General features: G+C 33.2%; 1 protein-coding gene across 6 annotated transcripts in view; it reads right to left on the reverse strand.

Moving 5' to 3' along the window:
- PIK3C2G (phosphatidylinositol-4-phosphate 3-kinase catalytic subunit type 2 gamma) overlaps nucleotides 1-14,934 on the reverse strand; it is a 366,119-nt gene that overhangs the window by 233,816 nt on the left and 117,369 nt on the right. For all 6 annotated transcript variants that reach the window (XM_019936917.3, XM_019936884.3, XM_073788986.1 and 3 more), the window contains 2 exons: nucleotides 12,745-12,875; nucleotides 5,929-6,117 (listed from right to left, as the gene is read on the reverse strand). In XM_019936917.3, coding sequence (XP_019792476.2) covers nucleotides 5,929-6,117; nucleotides 12,745-12,875 — 320 coding nt within the window. The remainder of the gene's footprint in view (nucleotides 1-5,928; nucleotides 6,118-12,744; nucleotides 12,876-14,934) is intronic.

Below are 14,934 nucleotides of genomic sequence, written 5' to 3' on the forward strand. Positions count from 1 at the left end.
TCTCCATTTCCTCTTCAAGGCCTTGAAGTATGGCATCCAACTTCACTACCCAAATCTGCTCTTTCTTCTATAATTCTTGTCTTGGTTAATGATGTAATTATTTCTCATTTACCCAAATCAGAAAGCTCCAAGTCTTCCTTATTTCCTCTCTCTTTTTTACTTTCCTCTGAAATGTTTCTCAGATCTGTTCTGTAAATTTCTACTGATGCCTTGATCAGGCCCAGACTATTTTTCAAGTAGACTATTTCAATACTTGCATCTATCTAATATCCTTGCTCTTACTCTATTCTTTTTTCAGTCCACCCTTCACGATAATTCACAGAATTATCCCTGTATAAAATAAATCTGATTGTATGACTCCCATTCTTAAAATTCCATGGGCTGCTGTAAAGTTAGTTCCTAGTAATTACCTGACTCATGAGGCCCCAAACGACCTAAACTGAACCACTCTTTTCAACCTTGTCTCCCAGTACAATTCCCTTCTAATATTATATTAAATTACTATTCTCTGAACCTCCATAACTGTGACCATGCTAGTCTTTCTTCCTGGAATGCCATTTTCTCTTTTCTCCATTCAGGAAATTCCTATGAATGTTTCAAGTCAGAATTTAATTGCTTTGTGAAACTTTTCTTACTTTCCTTGAGAGAATTTGCCTCTCTCTTCCTTGGGGGCATACAGCACTTAATATTTTGATTATAGTATAGAGTATATTGTGTGATCTTCAGTTTGAATCTTTCCCTCTAAACTGTTTAGAGACAGTCATTATGACCTATTCGGCTTCTTTGATTCATTGCATGCCAATTTCCATGTACACATATTTTTGCTCAATAAATAAACAGAAAGGATACACCATCATCCATCACTTGATTACTTGGTCAGATGTGGAAGTTATAACTGTCTACCTTTTCCATATTCTACTCTGCCTGCTTACAATGCTAGTTAAGAATGGCTTTATCATACATTAATTAATCTCTACAATAAAGAATATAGTGGTTTGGTGCAAACATTTTTGTGGAACATTTTTCCAAGGAAACTGATTTTGAAAGCTAAGGCACTGCCTATTAAGTATTGCTCTTTTTCCTGCAAAACAATAATTTCACATCATGTAGGATGGCAAGTTCTGGTACCTTGTCAAATTTTTATTTAAGCTTCTGATGTAATCCTCTGATGCCAATTTAGAGTTACTATTTTTAAATGAATACCTCCCTTGAACTGCCTTCTAATTCCTTGGGTAATTTCTGCTTATTATTAGCAGTTGAATAGTTGTACCTGTGCACCAGGGTTCAAGAAAACAGCAACCATCTGCCAAGAACTACAGACCTTAGCCCTTGGTCTCTGGTATTCTGACAGTACTGCCTTCTCTAATGGAAGTATCAGTACCTGGTGAACACACTGCTAACACTCAGTCATGGAAATATTAACACCCTATGGCCCACACGAGCTAAATCAAATCTCAACATGTCTCTGGCTAAAAATAAGCCAAAAGGAGGTGGTGAACCTTCAAACAGGATTAAGTAATCAACAATAGCAAAAATTTTCCAAGCTAGAAATGGAGCACACCAGTTCTCAGGAGGTTAAGCCATTGAAAAAATAAGACTATTCAAAGGAGAAAAAATACAGACCTCTGAAGAACTCACCCTGACAACTCACTTAACAAGCATAAACTGTTTGTTCTCAGAGAAGTCAGCTTTTGAATTTAGAGAAGTTGAAAGGTTCATTTCTGGAAACAGTTTGTCCTCAAGTTTTTTAATAGTTCAGTTAAACTGAGAGTGGGAGTCATAGGATAAGTACAATGGAAATACTCCAACCTTTTCAGTGACCTGTTTTGATGCATGATAAGGAACTGTTCAATGTGTAAATAAATCCAGTTTCTACTAAGTTCCCTGAATGACGCTTAATAAACAGCTCTCTACTTTGAAACCAGTCCCTATAACCTCTAAAAATCTGGTTATTCAGAAAAAAAGCAATTACACAGTGAAGTAGAAACATCCAAGCGTAAGACAGTAAGTACTGCTATTTACTATAATCAAACTACTTTAGGATAGTTTTATTTACATATTTAGTATGTAAACAAATAGTATGTATTTATGTAGGAAGGCTGTAAGTCATAGTGTTAAGACTGCAAGCTCCAAATCTCTGGATTTAACTCTAGCTCCTTAACTTACTAATATCAGTTGGGCAACTTAACCCCAGTAAGCCTCAGTTTCCTCAATGGTAAAATTGAAATAATAATAGTATTTGCCTTAAGGTTATTGTAGATAATAAAACGAGGTCGTATTAAGGAGCACTAAGTAAAAATCTGATCTTTATATTTAAAACATTAAGTGAATCAAATAGATGTTCAGCATCTCTTTAAGTAGAGAAGGCTCCTATAAACAGAATTACGCTTAGTTATCAGAAATCAGAATATTGAAGTCCATCTAGTGAATCCTCTTATTTTATAAGCAAGAAAACTAATCAGTATTACAGGCTTCATTCTGACAAAGATTTTTGTAAGAAATATTACATGAACTTAACAAAAAATATTAGTTAACAAATTTAAATGTCTTTAAAATAGACCAAGGTACATTTTAATAAAACAATAATAAGTTACCCCCCCTCAAAAAAAACCACCAGTTAATGCTTTAGAAACTTTAGAAAGTTGTCCCATAAGAAAATTATGCTTTAGAGATATAGTCATAGTTTTTACCTTTACAACTACTCTTTAAATATTTTTAATAGTTTTATAGAGATATAAATACCATACAATTCACTCAGAGTGTACAATGTAATGATTTTTAGCATGTTTCTAGAGTTGTGGAACCATATCACAAAAAGAAACCTCATATCCATTGGCACTCGTTCCCTATTTTCCCTCTCCTCTAGCCCTAGGTGATCTCTAATCTACTTTCTGTCTCTATCCATTTGCCTATTCTGGGCATCTCATATATGGATCATACAATATGTGGTCTTTTGTGACTAGCTTCTTTTGCTTAGCATGTTTTCAAGGTTCATTCATGTTGTAACATATGTTAATATTCGTTCTTTCTTATTATTGAATACTGCTACATTGCATGGATAGACCACATTTTATCTATCCATTCATTAGCTGATGGCCATTTGAGTTGTTTCTACTTTTTGGCTATTATAAATAATGCTGGTCTGAACATTCATGTAGGAGTTTTTGAGTGAACCTGCTTTTTATTTATCTTGAGTATTAACTAGGAGTGGAATTGTTGGGTCATATGGTAACTTGATGTTTAATATTTAACAAACTGACAAATTGTTTTCCAAAGTGGCTGCCCCATTTTACATTCCCTTGAGCAATATATGAGATTTGCAATTTATTCACATCCTTGCCAATGCTTATTGTCTTTTTGATTATAGCTATCCTAGTTAGTGTAAAGTGGTATCTCATTGTGGTTTTCATTTATATTTCCCTAGTGGTTAATGATGTTGAGCATCTTTTCATGTGCTTACTGGGCATTTGTATATATTCTTTGGAGAAATGTTGGATCCTCTGACTATTTATTTATTTAAAAAAATATTTATTTATTTGGCTGCGCCTGGTCTTAGTTGCAGCACATGGGATCTTCATTGCCATGTGCGGGATCTTTGTTGCGGCACGCGGGATGTTTTAGTTATGGCATGCAAACTCTTAGTTGCGGCATGTGGAATCTAGTTCCCTGACCAGGGATCGAACCCGGGCTCCCTGCATTGGGAGTGGGAGTCTTAGTCACTGGACCACCAGGGAAGTCCTCCTCTGACCATTTAAAAATTGGGTTATTGTTTTGTTATTGAGTTGTAAGAGTATTTATATATTCTGAATACAATTCCCTTATTGGATATATGATTTGCTAAATCTTCTCTTACTCTGTGAATTGTTACCTTCACTTTTTTTTTTTAACCTTCACATTTTGAGCCAAATTTCTATGAGCTAATCAGTTCAGGAATGACAAAATAATAATTGTGCTAATATTCTAAGACTTACTTGAGCCAAAAACAACTAGAATTTAGCAAAAAATTTTTGTAGATATTGGCTATTCTTATCTATCTAAATCAGAAAAAGATGTTAGGAGTAAGGTGGAAATGAGAACTTATTTTTTTCCAGAAAGTTCTTAAAACACAAGTATGAACTGTAAATAATTCCAATGAAACCAATCAATTGTTAATTGATTTTCTTATCATAGCATTATTTCATTAATTCATTCACCTGTACAAGGAGATGTAGGAAATAAAGATAATTGATGATTCCCTCAAATAATATAATTTAAATATTAAAATAAAGTAGTATAAATAATCATAATGTATTTTTGAGAGTGACTGAGTCAATATTGAGTAATTACTATGTCCCAGGTATTATTAAGCCCTTGAGAAACAGAAACACTATGATGAACTGTTTTGCCTTAACTAGCTCTCAGTCCAATATGGGCAAATTACATGTTTCACATGTTGCATGTAAACACATTGCAATAAAATGTAATTCATAAAGAAACAAAGCACTGTACTAGGAAGATGTGATCAATTTTACTTGGCAAGATCAAGGAAGGATCCACCTATAAGAAGCCTTATAAAAAGGGGAAAAGCTGCAAGCTCAACTAAAAGAAAAATTCTATATCTATCTATCTGTCTGTCTATCTATCTATCTATCTATCTATCTATCTATCTATCTATCTATCATCTATCAAGGAAGAGTGGGCATCTGGGCATGCAGTAATTAATGGAAGACATCAGAAAACTGAAAAAAATATTCAATGTGAGAGGCACAAAACATGTAGGATTTTAAGATAATTTGTAACTTTTTATTTTTTTCTTTTTGTGGTACGCGGGCCTCTCACTGTTGTGGCGTCTCCCGTTGCGGAGCACAGGCTCCGGACGCGCAGGCTCAGTGGCCATGGCTCACGGGCCTAGCCGCTCCGCGGCATGTGGGATCCTCCCGGATCGGGGCACGAGCCCGTGTCCCCTGCATCGGCAGGCGGACTCTCAACCACTGCGCCACCAGAGAAGCCCGATAATTTGTAAATTTTGAGCTTGGAAGATTGAGCGGAACCTATTAACGCTTACAAATAATAGAAAAAGAAAACACTTTCTCTCCCTTTCCCATGCTAGAAGTTTTATAAAAGACACACATTTTAAAATAAACCTAAATTAATCCTTTGAAAAGTCCTTTGTGTCACTTTCTCTCCCTCCTTTCTCCTTCATCAGGATCTTGAGAGAGAATTTAGAATAGAACTGGGTGTCACAATTCTTCTCTGACTCTAGAGATTGCAGACTTTCTTCATGGCATCAGTGAGCTGATGCCATCAAGACAGACTTAAAATATCTCTTCTTGGCTTTGAATATGAAACAGAAGCCAAGGAAGAGCTGCTTCCCCAAACCAGAGCCAGACACCACACTTGTTCCCTCATGCTTCTCCTTAACTAGAAGATGACGTCATTGCCCCACCAGATCCCCTACCCCCATGCATTTTATTCTGAGGGAAGATCTGAAGAATATTTAAGGGATAGCTTTTCCTTTTATTCTTGTCATCATCATTGGCTTATTAACTGAAAACCTACTGTAAGCAGGGTATTTTGCCAGGCTTTGCATGTTTCAGTAGTAAAAGACATTGTTTTAATTTTTAAGAACTCTTTTCTTTTGAGAGGGGGACAAGTAGAGAATTTTATTTTTCCCTATTCAATTTTTTTTGTTGTTATTTCTGTAACAGCAAGTAGACTCTCCATTTAGGATACTATGGCCATTAATTATACTTCAAGTTTAGTACAGAAGACACAATTATAGTTTAGTTTAAAATTTATATTCATAGTTTACATTTATCTAAATTTAATATTCATAGCTACTGAAATTGGAAACAAACGGAATTGCTATTGAATTAATCATATAGTCCTACAGCTTTTCTCTTCAAATTTTTCTCATTAGTAATGTCATGCCTGTCATGCAATTCTTACCTGGAAGTCAAAAGTCCAAGTGCCTCCAAAGGGTGAGAAAATTTCCATCTTCTCAAAATGGTATGCATTTCCGAAACAGTTGTTTCATCCCATCCAGGGGCACTACCCAGGACCAAAGGAAGGGAGCAATTTTCATTATTGCAGTAGAGGCGATAAAACCATAAGTATCTTCTCTTTTCCTCAGAGAGTCTGCAAAACCAGATTGGAAACTATAATTTACTGGAGTTTGCTACACTAACAAATGTTTGCTGTAAATACACAGTACAAAATGTTAGTCTAGTTCTTGGACTTTTATTTTAGTTTATTTTGGAAAACAAGTCCTTTATCTTTTGGGGACAGTTTGATAGGTTATTTTATCAACTTATTTCCCACTAAATTTATTTTTTTATAGAAAAGTAAAATGAAATAAACTTCAGTTCAGATAATTCACATTTATTTTTCCTCACTCTTATGCTTGCCACTTTTTTAAAAAAGTCATTTTGGTTGGCAGAGTCTCTGTCTCTTTTAAGGCAGACCAAGTTTATCTGAATCCTGCAACATGTACTACTTAGAACAAAGTTGCTTAACCATTTACTTTCTTACATTCTTTATAAATTAACTTAGACCCAAGTGGGCCTGTGGAGAAATGGCCTATTTTGAAGACCATATTCCTTCATTTCAAAGTAAGTTTCAATCAGAGTTCAGAAAACTTTTTGCCCTGAACTCCAAAAACAAAGATCTCAATTTATCCCTGGATTCTGGCTTTAAATTCTCAGAGTTTGCTGGAAGTTTGGGGTTAAAATGCCAGTGAATAGGACTTCCTTAAGTGCTCAAGTGTTCCCCTCTGGAGAGTGGTCCCAACAGAAGATTTAAGTCTAGGACAAGGGCCATTGATTCACTGACAGTTTACCATGTTTTGCTTACACTCCAGCAAAAGCATTCAAGACCATGGTTCAGCTGAAGGACAGCATTTCTCACATGACAATGACAGCTTTTCAACACTGTCTCCTCCAAACTGATACTCTGTTGCTCAGCTTAAATTAACTAAAACTCCCAAGCAGGATAATAAGAATTATTGAAAGACTTTAAATATCAATATTTCTCTACAATTTCTTCTGAAGCCATCTTCATCCGCAAAGTGAAAGAACTGGGTTATAGAGGATGATTTTTGAGGTACATTTAGTCTCCTTTTCTGTTTTGTCACTACCTTCCTCACCAGAAAGCCCTGGAAGAAAAAATTCCATAACCAACTTATTTCTATGGTATTAAAACAAGTTATATTTTCCTAACTGAATTCATTTTTTCAATATTGAACAGTGATTTTTTCTCTTTTACCTTCTTTTATTGAAGCATAATTTACATAAAAGAGAATGCATGGCTTCAGTTAATTAAATTTTGCCAAATGCATACATCAAGTAAAAACTACACACTTTTCAAGATATAAAAGTTTTCTTATGCCACCAAAGGCAAGCACTAGTATGATTTCTTTCACTTTAGACTATTTTCAAACTTCATATAAATGGAATCATAAATATTCTTTTAGTTATAGCTTCTTTCACTCAGTATAATGTTTTTTAAATTACCCATATTGTTGAGTGTATCAGTAGATTATTCCTTTTAATTAATGAGTACTCTTCCTTTGTATGAATATATCACAATTTGCTTATCCTTTTTCATATTTGATGGACATCTGTGTTGTTTCCTGTTTGGGGATATTATGAATAAAGCTGCTGAGAACATTTGTGTGCATGTGTTCATATGGGTGTATTTTTCATTTCCCCTAGAAAGTACCAAGGAGGGGAATGAGTTGGTTGTATGTCACATTTTTGTTTAACTTTTGAAGAAACTGTCAAACTATTCTCTGAAGTAGTTGTAATATTTCACATTATCATGTGTATCACACTGATACACAGTGTGATACAGTGTATCACACTGAAGAGGAATATTTAGACAAATATCTTTGCTTTGTTCCCAGTTCAGGGGGAAAGCACTCATTCTTGCACCACTTAATACGAGGTTAACTCTAGATTTTTCCATAGATCTAGATTCAACTCAGGAGTTGAAGTCTGAGGAAGTTCCATTCTACTCCTTGTTTTGTGAGTTTTTATCATGAATGGGTGTTGAATTTTGTCAAATTTTTTTTCCAAATATTTCAAGATGGTATGATTTTCCTTGTATATCTTTTTCCATTCTTTTAACTATAATCAAGCTGAATTCTTATTTTAAAATATATGCCTGTAAACAGCATAAAGTTGGATATTACTTTTGTAATGTAGGCTAACAATTTCTGCCTTTTAATTGGGGTTTTTATTAATTTATATTTAACAGAATATTGACATGATTGGGCTTAAATCAACCATATTGTTATTAATTTTTTTGTCCAAACTATTTCTCCTTTTCTCCTGCTTTCTTTTGGATTTTTTTAAATTTAATTTTTGTCATCTTTTTGACTTTTAAATGTACTCTTAAAATTTGGGGGGGTGTGCTTTCTTTCAAGATTATAATATTCTTTTTTAGCATATCACAGCCAACCACAATTAATGTTACACTACCTTATGTATAAGAATCTTAGAAAACTATGCTTTTATTTTTCTATTTCTCATTCTTATTGTAGTTGTTACACATTTTACTTTCATATATTGCAAACCCAGCTGTATATTGTGATTTTTGTTTAAACAATTATTTTTTTTTAATAAATTAATAAATGTGTAAAAAAATGTGTGTTTTTATTATCTACCTATTTTCCCTTTGTGGTGCTTTTCATTTATTCTTGTAGATTTGAGTGTCCATCTACTTACCACTTCTTTTAGCATGAAATATTTTCTTTAAGATTTCTTATAGTACAGATGAGCTTATAACTAACTCAGCTGTGCTTAGTTGAAAATGTTTTAATTTTGCCTTGATTTTTGAAATGTAATTTTACTGGTTATAGAATTTTAAGTTGATGTATTTTCTTTTCCCCTTTCAAAATGCAAGATAATGTTATAATGTCTTTTGGCTTCCATTGCTTCTAATGAGAAATCCTCAGTTAATGAGTAATCTGCTGAATTATAGTTGTTCCCATGGATGCAATTTGTTGATTTTCTCTAATGTGTTAGAAAAAAATGTATCTTTATCTTTAGTTTTCAGAAATTTGACTATAATGTGCTAAGGTGGTGTGTGTGTGTGCACATGCACACATGCTTGGGATTTGCTAAGCTTCTTATATCTGTGGGTTGATTTTTTTTTAAATCAAACTTGTAAAATTTTGGCTATTATTTCTTTCAGGTTTTTTTTTTTTTTTTTTACTTCAATCCCTCTCTTCTCTCCTGTGTGTCCAATACACACATATTATATTACCTGATATTGCCCCACAGGTCACAAGGCTCTATCACTATTTTCAGGTTTTGTTCTTTCTGTACTTCAACATGGATAATTTCTATGGCCCATTCTTCAAGATCACTGTTCTTTTTTTCTTCATTATGCAATCTATTAAGCTTTTCCAGTGATTTTTAAAAAAATTTAGATATTGTTTTTCAGTTCCTAAATTTCCATTTTTCTACTGAGACTTCATTTGTTCACTCATACATATCTTTTTATTTAAATCCATAAAAGTCTTTATAATAGTTGTAAAATATTTGGATCTGTTTCTGTAAACTGCTTTGCCCCATCTTGGACTATGGTTATATATTCCTAACTCTTCCTATGTCTAGCAATTATTGATTGTACACTAAACCTTTAAAATTCTGCATTTTGCTATCTTTTGAGTGTTGAATGTTTCAATTTTTTTAGTAGTCTGTTTAATTACTAGCAGAGCAGCTTGATCCTTTTGAGGCTTGTTTTTACGATTTGTTAGGCTAGACCAAGTATACTCCTTAATCTTGGGCTAGAGCACACTTACTCCTAATATGCATCTTTCTGATTTCTTTATTGAATGCTGGGGTGTGGTGATCTTTCTCTATTATTACTAGTCAGAATTTCTATGTCTCCCAGCATTGGGCAACCTCTAGAATCTACATTTATTTCACATCTCCCTGTAGCAGTTCTTTAGCAATCCCTACGAAATCTCTATCTGCTCAAGAGTAGCTTAGTACTCAGCTAAATATATAAGGGGACACCAATACATATTTCTGTAGCTCCTAACCTGTACATCTTCCTTTTCTCTACTATTATGCTCTGTAAATTCCAGCTGCCTCAGCATCAATAAACTCCGATCTCTGTCTTTTTTTTTTTTTTTTTTTTTAAATCTCAGCAAGACCTGCATGCTCTTCTTTAATTATACCTCCCAGATCTATGGTACAGAAAATGCCTCTGGGCTGAAAGTCACTTTATTCATGCATTCACCTTAAGGCCTGTCTGTTCAATTTCTGAGAGCAGTTGTTTCATATGTATTTTTCTTGTGTCATATTTCTTTAATTCAGGAGGATTAGTCTAGTAATAGGTAATCTTCATGGCTAGAAGTGGAAGCATAATTTCTTTCATACCAAATTATTTTATACCTTATGTTCCAGGATTTTCTTTATATCTGACATATTCTTTTAGCTGTCATCAAGAAGGTGTTTTTCTTATTTTTACAAATATTATAGGTACATTTTCATTGAATTTCATTGAGTCTGAACTTTATGACTGATTACATTTGATCAATTTGAAAGAAGGAATAATTAAGTCACCAACTAAATGATAAAATGTGGTATTTTGAAAATGAATTTAATCTGTTTCTAACACAAGTTTTATCACATTGAAGGCTGGTCTCCATCTGTTTTCACAGTCCAGAATGAAATTGTACTCTACTGAGCACTGATAATTGTATTTGAGTGGGTGAAACAGAGGAAAATGTTACTTATTTTATAGTATAAGTTATTCTCTTAAATAGAAACTGAAGTATAAAACCAGTTAGAAATCACTGGGGTTAATTTAAAAACACAAACCTTTAATATTTAAAGGCAGTTACTGTGCTTATTATTTGTTGGTTTTGATATTTTTTGTTTGAATATTTTAAAATTTCAAAGTATAGTATCTTTTTATATATTAAAAATCTCTCATTACAAATATATCAGCCTCTGATATGTGACACACTTGTTAAATGCAAGGTTTTATATTTTTGATTAAGGAGTATAAAAAGACGCTTCACCTAGTTAAGATGACAATAGTCTAGTATAAGAGTCTTTAAACATTTTCAATCCTTAAGGTAATTTTTATACCAAATTCTATGCAAAGGAACTTTATTCATTATAACATTTATTTTACACATATTATTTATCAGGCACAGTGTAGAACACTGGAAATGTAGTGATAAACAAGACAGATAGGATCCTTGTTCTCTCAGTTCTTACAAGCTAATAAGAAAAAAACACATTAATAAACAAGATGATAATAGATTCTGCTAAGTGTGATAACATAAAAGGTAATAAGATAGATTGCAAAGAGAGTAAAACTCCATTAGGTAGGGTGATCAAAGAAGGGCTCTTTGAGAAGATCACAATTAAGTGAAGACCTATAGGGTGAGATGATTCAGTCATGTGAAGAACTAGGAAGGAGTATTTCATGTAGAGGAAACACCAAATAAGAAGGCCTTGAGATGGGAGAGGGAATATAGCACATGTGAAGTATGTGAAGCAAACTGATGTCACTGGCTTGAAGTGAATGAGGAAAAGAGTAAGACAAGTTGAAATTAGAGATCAGGGGAGTAACAAGATTACCCAAAATGGAATGCTTGATCACATTCAACACCTCAGTCTGGACGGTCTCAAACTTATTCCTCCTCTAGAAAATGACTCTAACATCTGCCCAGTTCATCAATTCAAAAACCTTAGATTCTCCATTGACTTAACTTGATTCTTTGGTTTTTTAATTGACTTAACTCCTATTTACTAATAATCATGAAGTCATGTCTTCTCAACTTCCAAATATGCTTCAAATCTAGCCATTATTCCCAGTGTCCACTGCCATCTCCCTAGTTCTAGTGACCACGACCTCCTGACTAAAATATTACATAAGCTACTCTGCTGTACTGCTTGCTTCCACTTACTTCCTCTCCAATCCATTCTTCAACTTGTAGTCAAAAGAATCACTCAAAACGATTATTCAGATCACATGACTACCCCATTCAAAACCTTTAAATAATTTCTTATTCTTGGAATAAAATGCTTTATTATGTTATATATGTATATCACCACAAATATATGCGTGTGTATATATACACACACACACACACACACACACAGAGTTGCTTTCTTAGTTTTATGCTTTTTCCATGTTAGTAATGAGCACCATAAGCTGTGGCTTAGATATTACCAAATATTAAAGTCAAATAGTAATTACAAAGAGAGAATTAGTATTCTCTTATAATTCTTCCTGGTCTTTTTTTTTTCCCCAGAGAATTACTGTTTGACAAAATTTAAGTATTCCTTAGTTACTAATTTAGTGCTATTAAAACATGATCTATTTCTGTTCTTTTTTAATCTGCCATTATAATTAAATTTTCCATTTTCCTGTTTAGTAGGACATTTTCCTGTCCTACTTGAAGGACTGAGCAATGTTTTATCACTGTTAAATGCTGATCTGTATCAGTCTCTGCTTTGTTGTTTTGAACTGAATGATCTCCAATCCTTTTATTTTTCCTTTGACCAAACAAAGTTACTAAATGCCCCAAGGGGAAAAAAAATCTTTAAAAAACCATGAAAAATTACTAATTTATTTCCTAAACATCAGTTGATCATCCAACAGGCATGATTTTAGGAAATGAAAGGAGTTACGTGGGAAAGAAGGCTCACTCTTGAAAGATATGAGTGCTTCTAGTATGACTGCTGGTATCATGAACAGCAGGCAAAATTCCCTCCCAAGAACTGGGTCACTTACAGTAAGGGAGACTGTTTCTGTGAAAGTCTGGCAATATGTTTTAAACATTCTTTTGGTGGTTCTTCAAGATCACTTCTATTCTCTTCAGAATCAAGTTTCATATATTCCCACTCAGTAGATGGAAAATCAATCTGAAATAAATAAAATGGTTTGCCATGTATCAAACACCTGAAAAATGCATTTTTAATGTAATGATTTATATCTTAGATTTATAGAAACTAAAGTAAAATAAATACTCTATATTTTCTGTGCTTTTTATTATTTAAAAATAATTTTAAAAGAAGCATTACAGTTTGGACTTGGTGTTTAAATATACATGATATTTGGCAAATCCTCAATTATTTATATAAATGGTATATAAATTAGTAGACTGTAACATTATCTTAGAAAAAATGAGAAAAATAATAACATATGAACTTTTCATACAGTTAAATGTTACATTTTTGTTTAGTGCTGAAATTACATCCTTTCCAATTTTCATTACTAAAATGTCTTTCTATTATTAAATGATGAAAATTATAGATGGTAATTATACTTTTTTCATATAATCACTTGATAAAATAAAAAGAGTTACTTTATGTTGGTCTCTACTATCTGAAATCTGTGAACCACTCTGTGGACATGATAGTGAAATCTTCTCTGGTAAAGATCTGTTTCACGAGTATAAAACCAAATAGAATATTTTTGCTGTGGCTCTATAGTTCAGCTTTATAGACAGAGCTAGAATGCAGGCCTTCTTTCTTCCTGGCTCAACATGCTTTCCACTAAACCATGTTTAAGTGATAATTTGATTCTAGTAAATAAAATAATAGTTAACAAAAAAATACAGTTTCCAAGTATGTAAATGAGCTAAATATTTTACTGCCCAAAATATTTGCTTAGGAGTATCATATATTATTTTTCATTTTCATATTAGAAAATCTAAAGAATTTATTTTTCTCTGCTGAACTACCTTAGGTTGTTATCTCAGAGAAAATGGAAGAGTATTATAAGGTAGAGTGTGAGATGCAGTTTAATCTATTTGGGCTCTTGTTTGAAAAAGTCAGCAATTTTATTCTGTAACCTTTGCAATTTGTTGCAAAATTTGTTTTTGGTATAAATTTGTTATAATTATCAGTTACTATTCCAACATGAAAAAAGAACTAACAGAAGTGCTAAACCAAAGCAATATTATAGTAAATTTTGCCTCTTGACAGAAAGAGTAATCTTGATGCCTTGGAGAGAAGTGCCTGCAGTATTAGCATGTTACACTTTACTCTTTATGTATCCAAATGTTTTAAACACATAAAACAAAAATACTAGAAATAGTATTTAATGAGCTAATTCAATTTTATGTTGGTCCTAAGTAAAGGCAGGGTAGATGAGAAACTAAAGGTAATAGATGAGAATACAGTAGTAGATGAGAATACAGAAGCTCCCTGTGAACAATCCATAATAAATTCTTTGATATATTTCAATTATGAAAATTTTTTTTCATTTCTGATACATGAATGGGGTCCTATACAAACTGCATATCTTCATATGTTATGAAGGCAAACAGTTACTGATTCTTGAGCCACTTATAGAAAAAATTAGGATTTTCCCCAATTGTTTCTTGTTCTAATTTTTCACAAAAGAGAAAATCACCCAAAGTATGTGTTAACGTATTTGCCCAAGAACTCTTTTTTTTTTAACATCTTTATTGGAGTATAATTGTTTTACAATGGTGTGTTACTTTCTGCTTTATAACAAAGTGAATCAGCTATACATATACATATATCCCCATATATACTCCCTATTGCATCTCCCTGCCATCTTCCCTATCCTATCCCTCTAGGTGGTCACAAATCACTGAGCTGATCCCCCTGTGCTATGTGGCTGCTTCCCACTAGCTATCTATTTTACATTTGGCATGACTCTTTTTGAATTATGGTTTTCTCAGGGTATATGCCCAGGAGTGGGATTGCTGGGTCGTATGGTAGTTCTATTTTTAGTTTTTTAAGGAAACTCCATACTGTTCACCATAGTGGCTGCATCAATTTACATTCCCACCAACAGTGCAAGAGGGTTCCCTTTTCTCCACACCCTCTCCAGCATTTATTGTTTGTAGATTTTTTGATGATGGCCATTCTGACTGGTGGGAGGTGACACCTCATTGTAGTTTTTTTTTTGGGGGGTATGCGGGCCTCTCACTGTTGTGGCCCCTCCGCG

Source organism: Tursiops truncatus, chromosome 11 (assembly GCF_011762595.2).
Source record: "Tursiops truncatus isolate mTurTru1 chromosome 11, mTurTru1.mat.Y, whole genome shotgun sequence".
NCBI lineage: Eukaryota > Metazoa > Chordata > Mammalia > Artiodactyla > Delphinidae > Tursiops > Tursiops truncatus.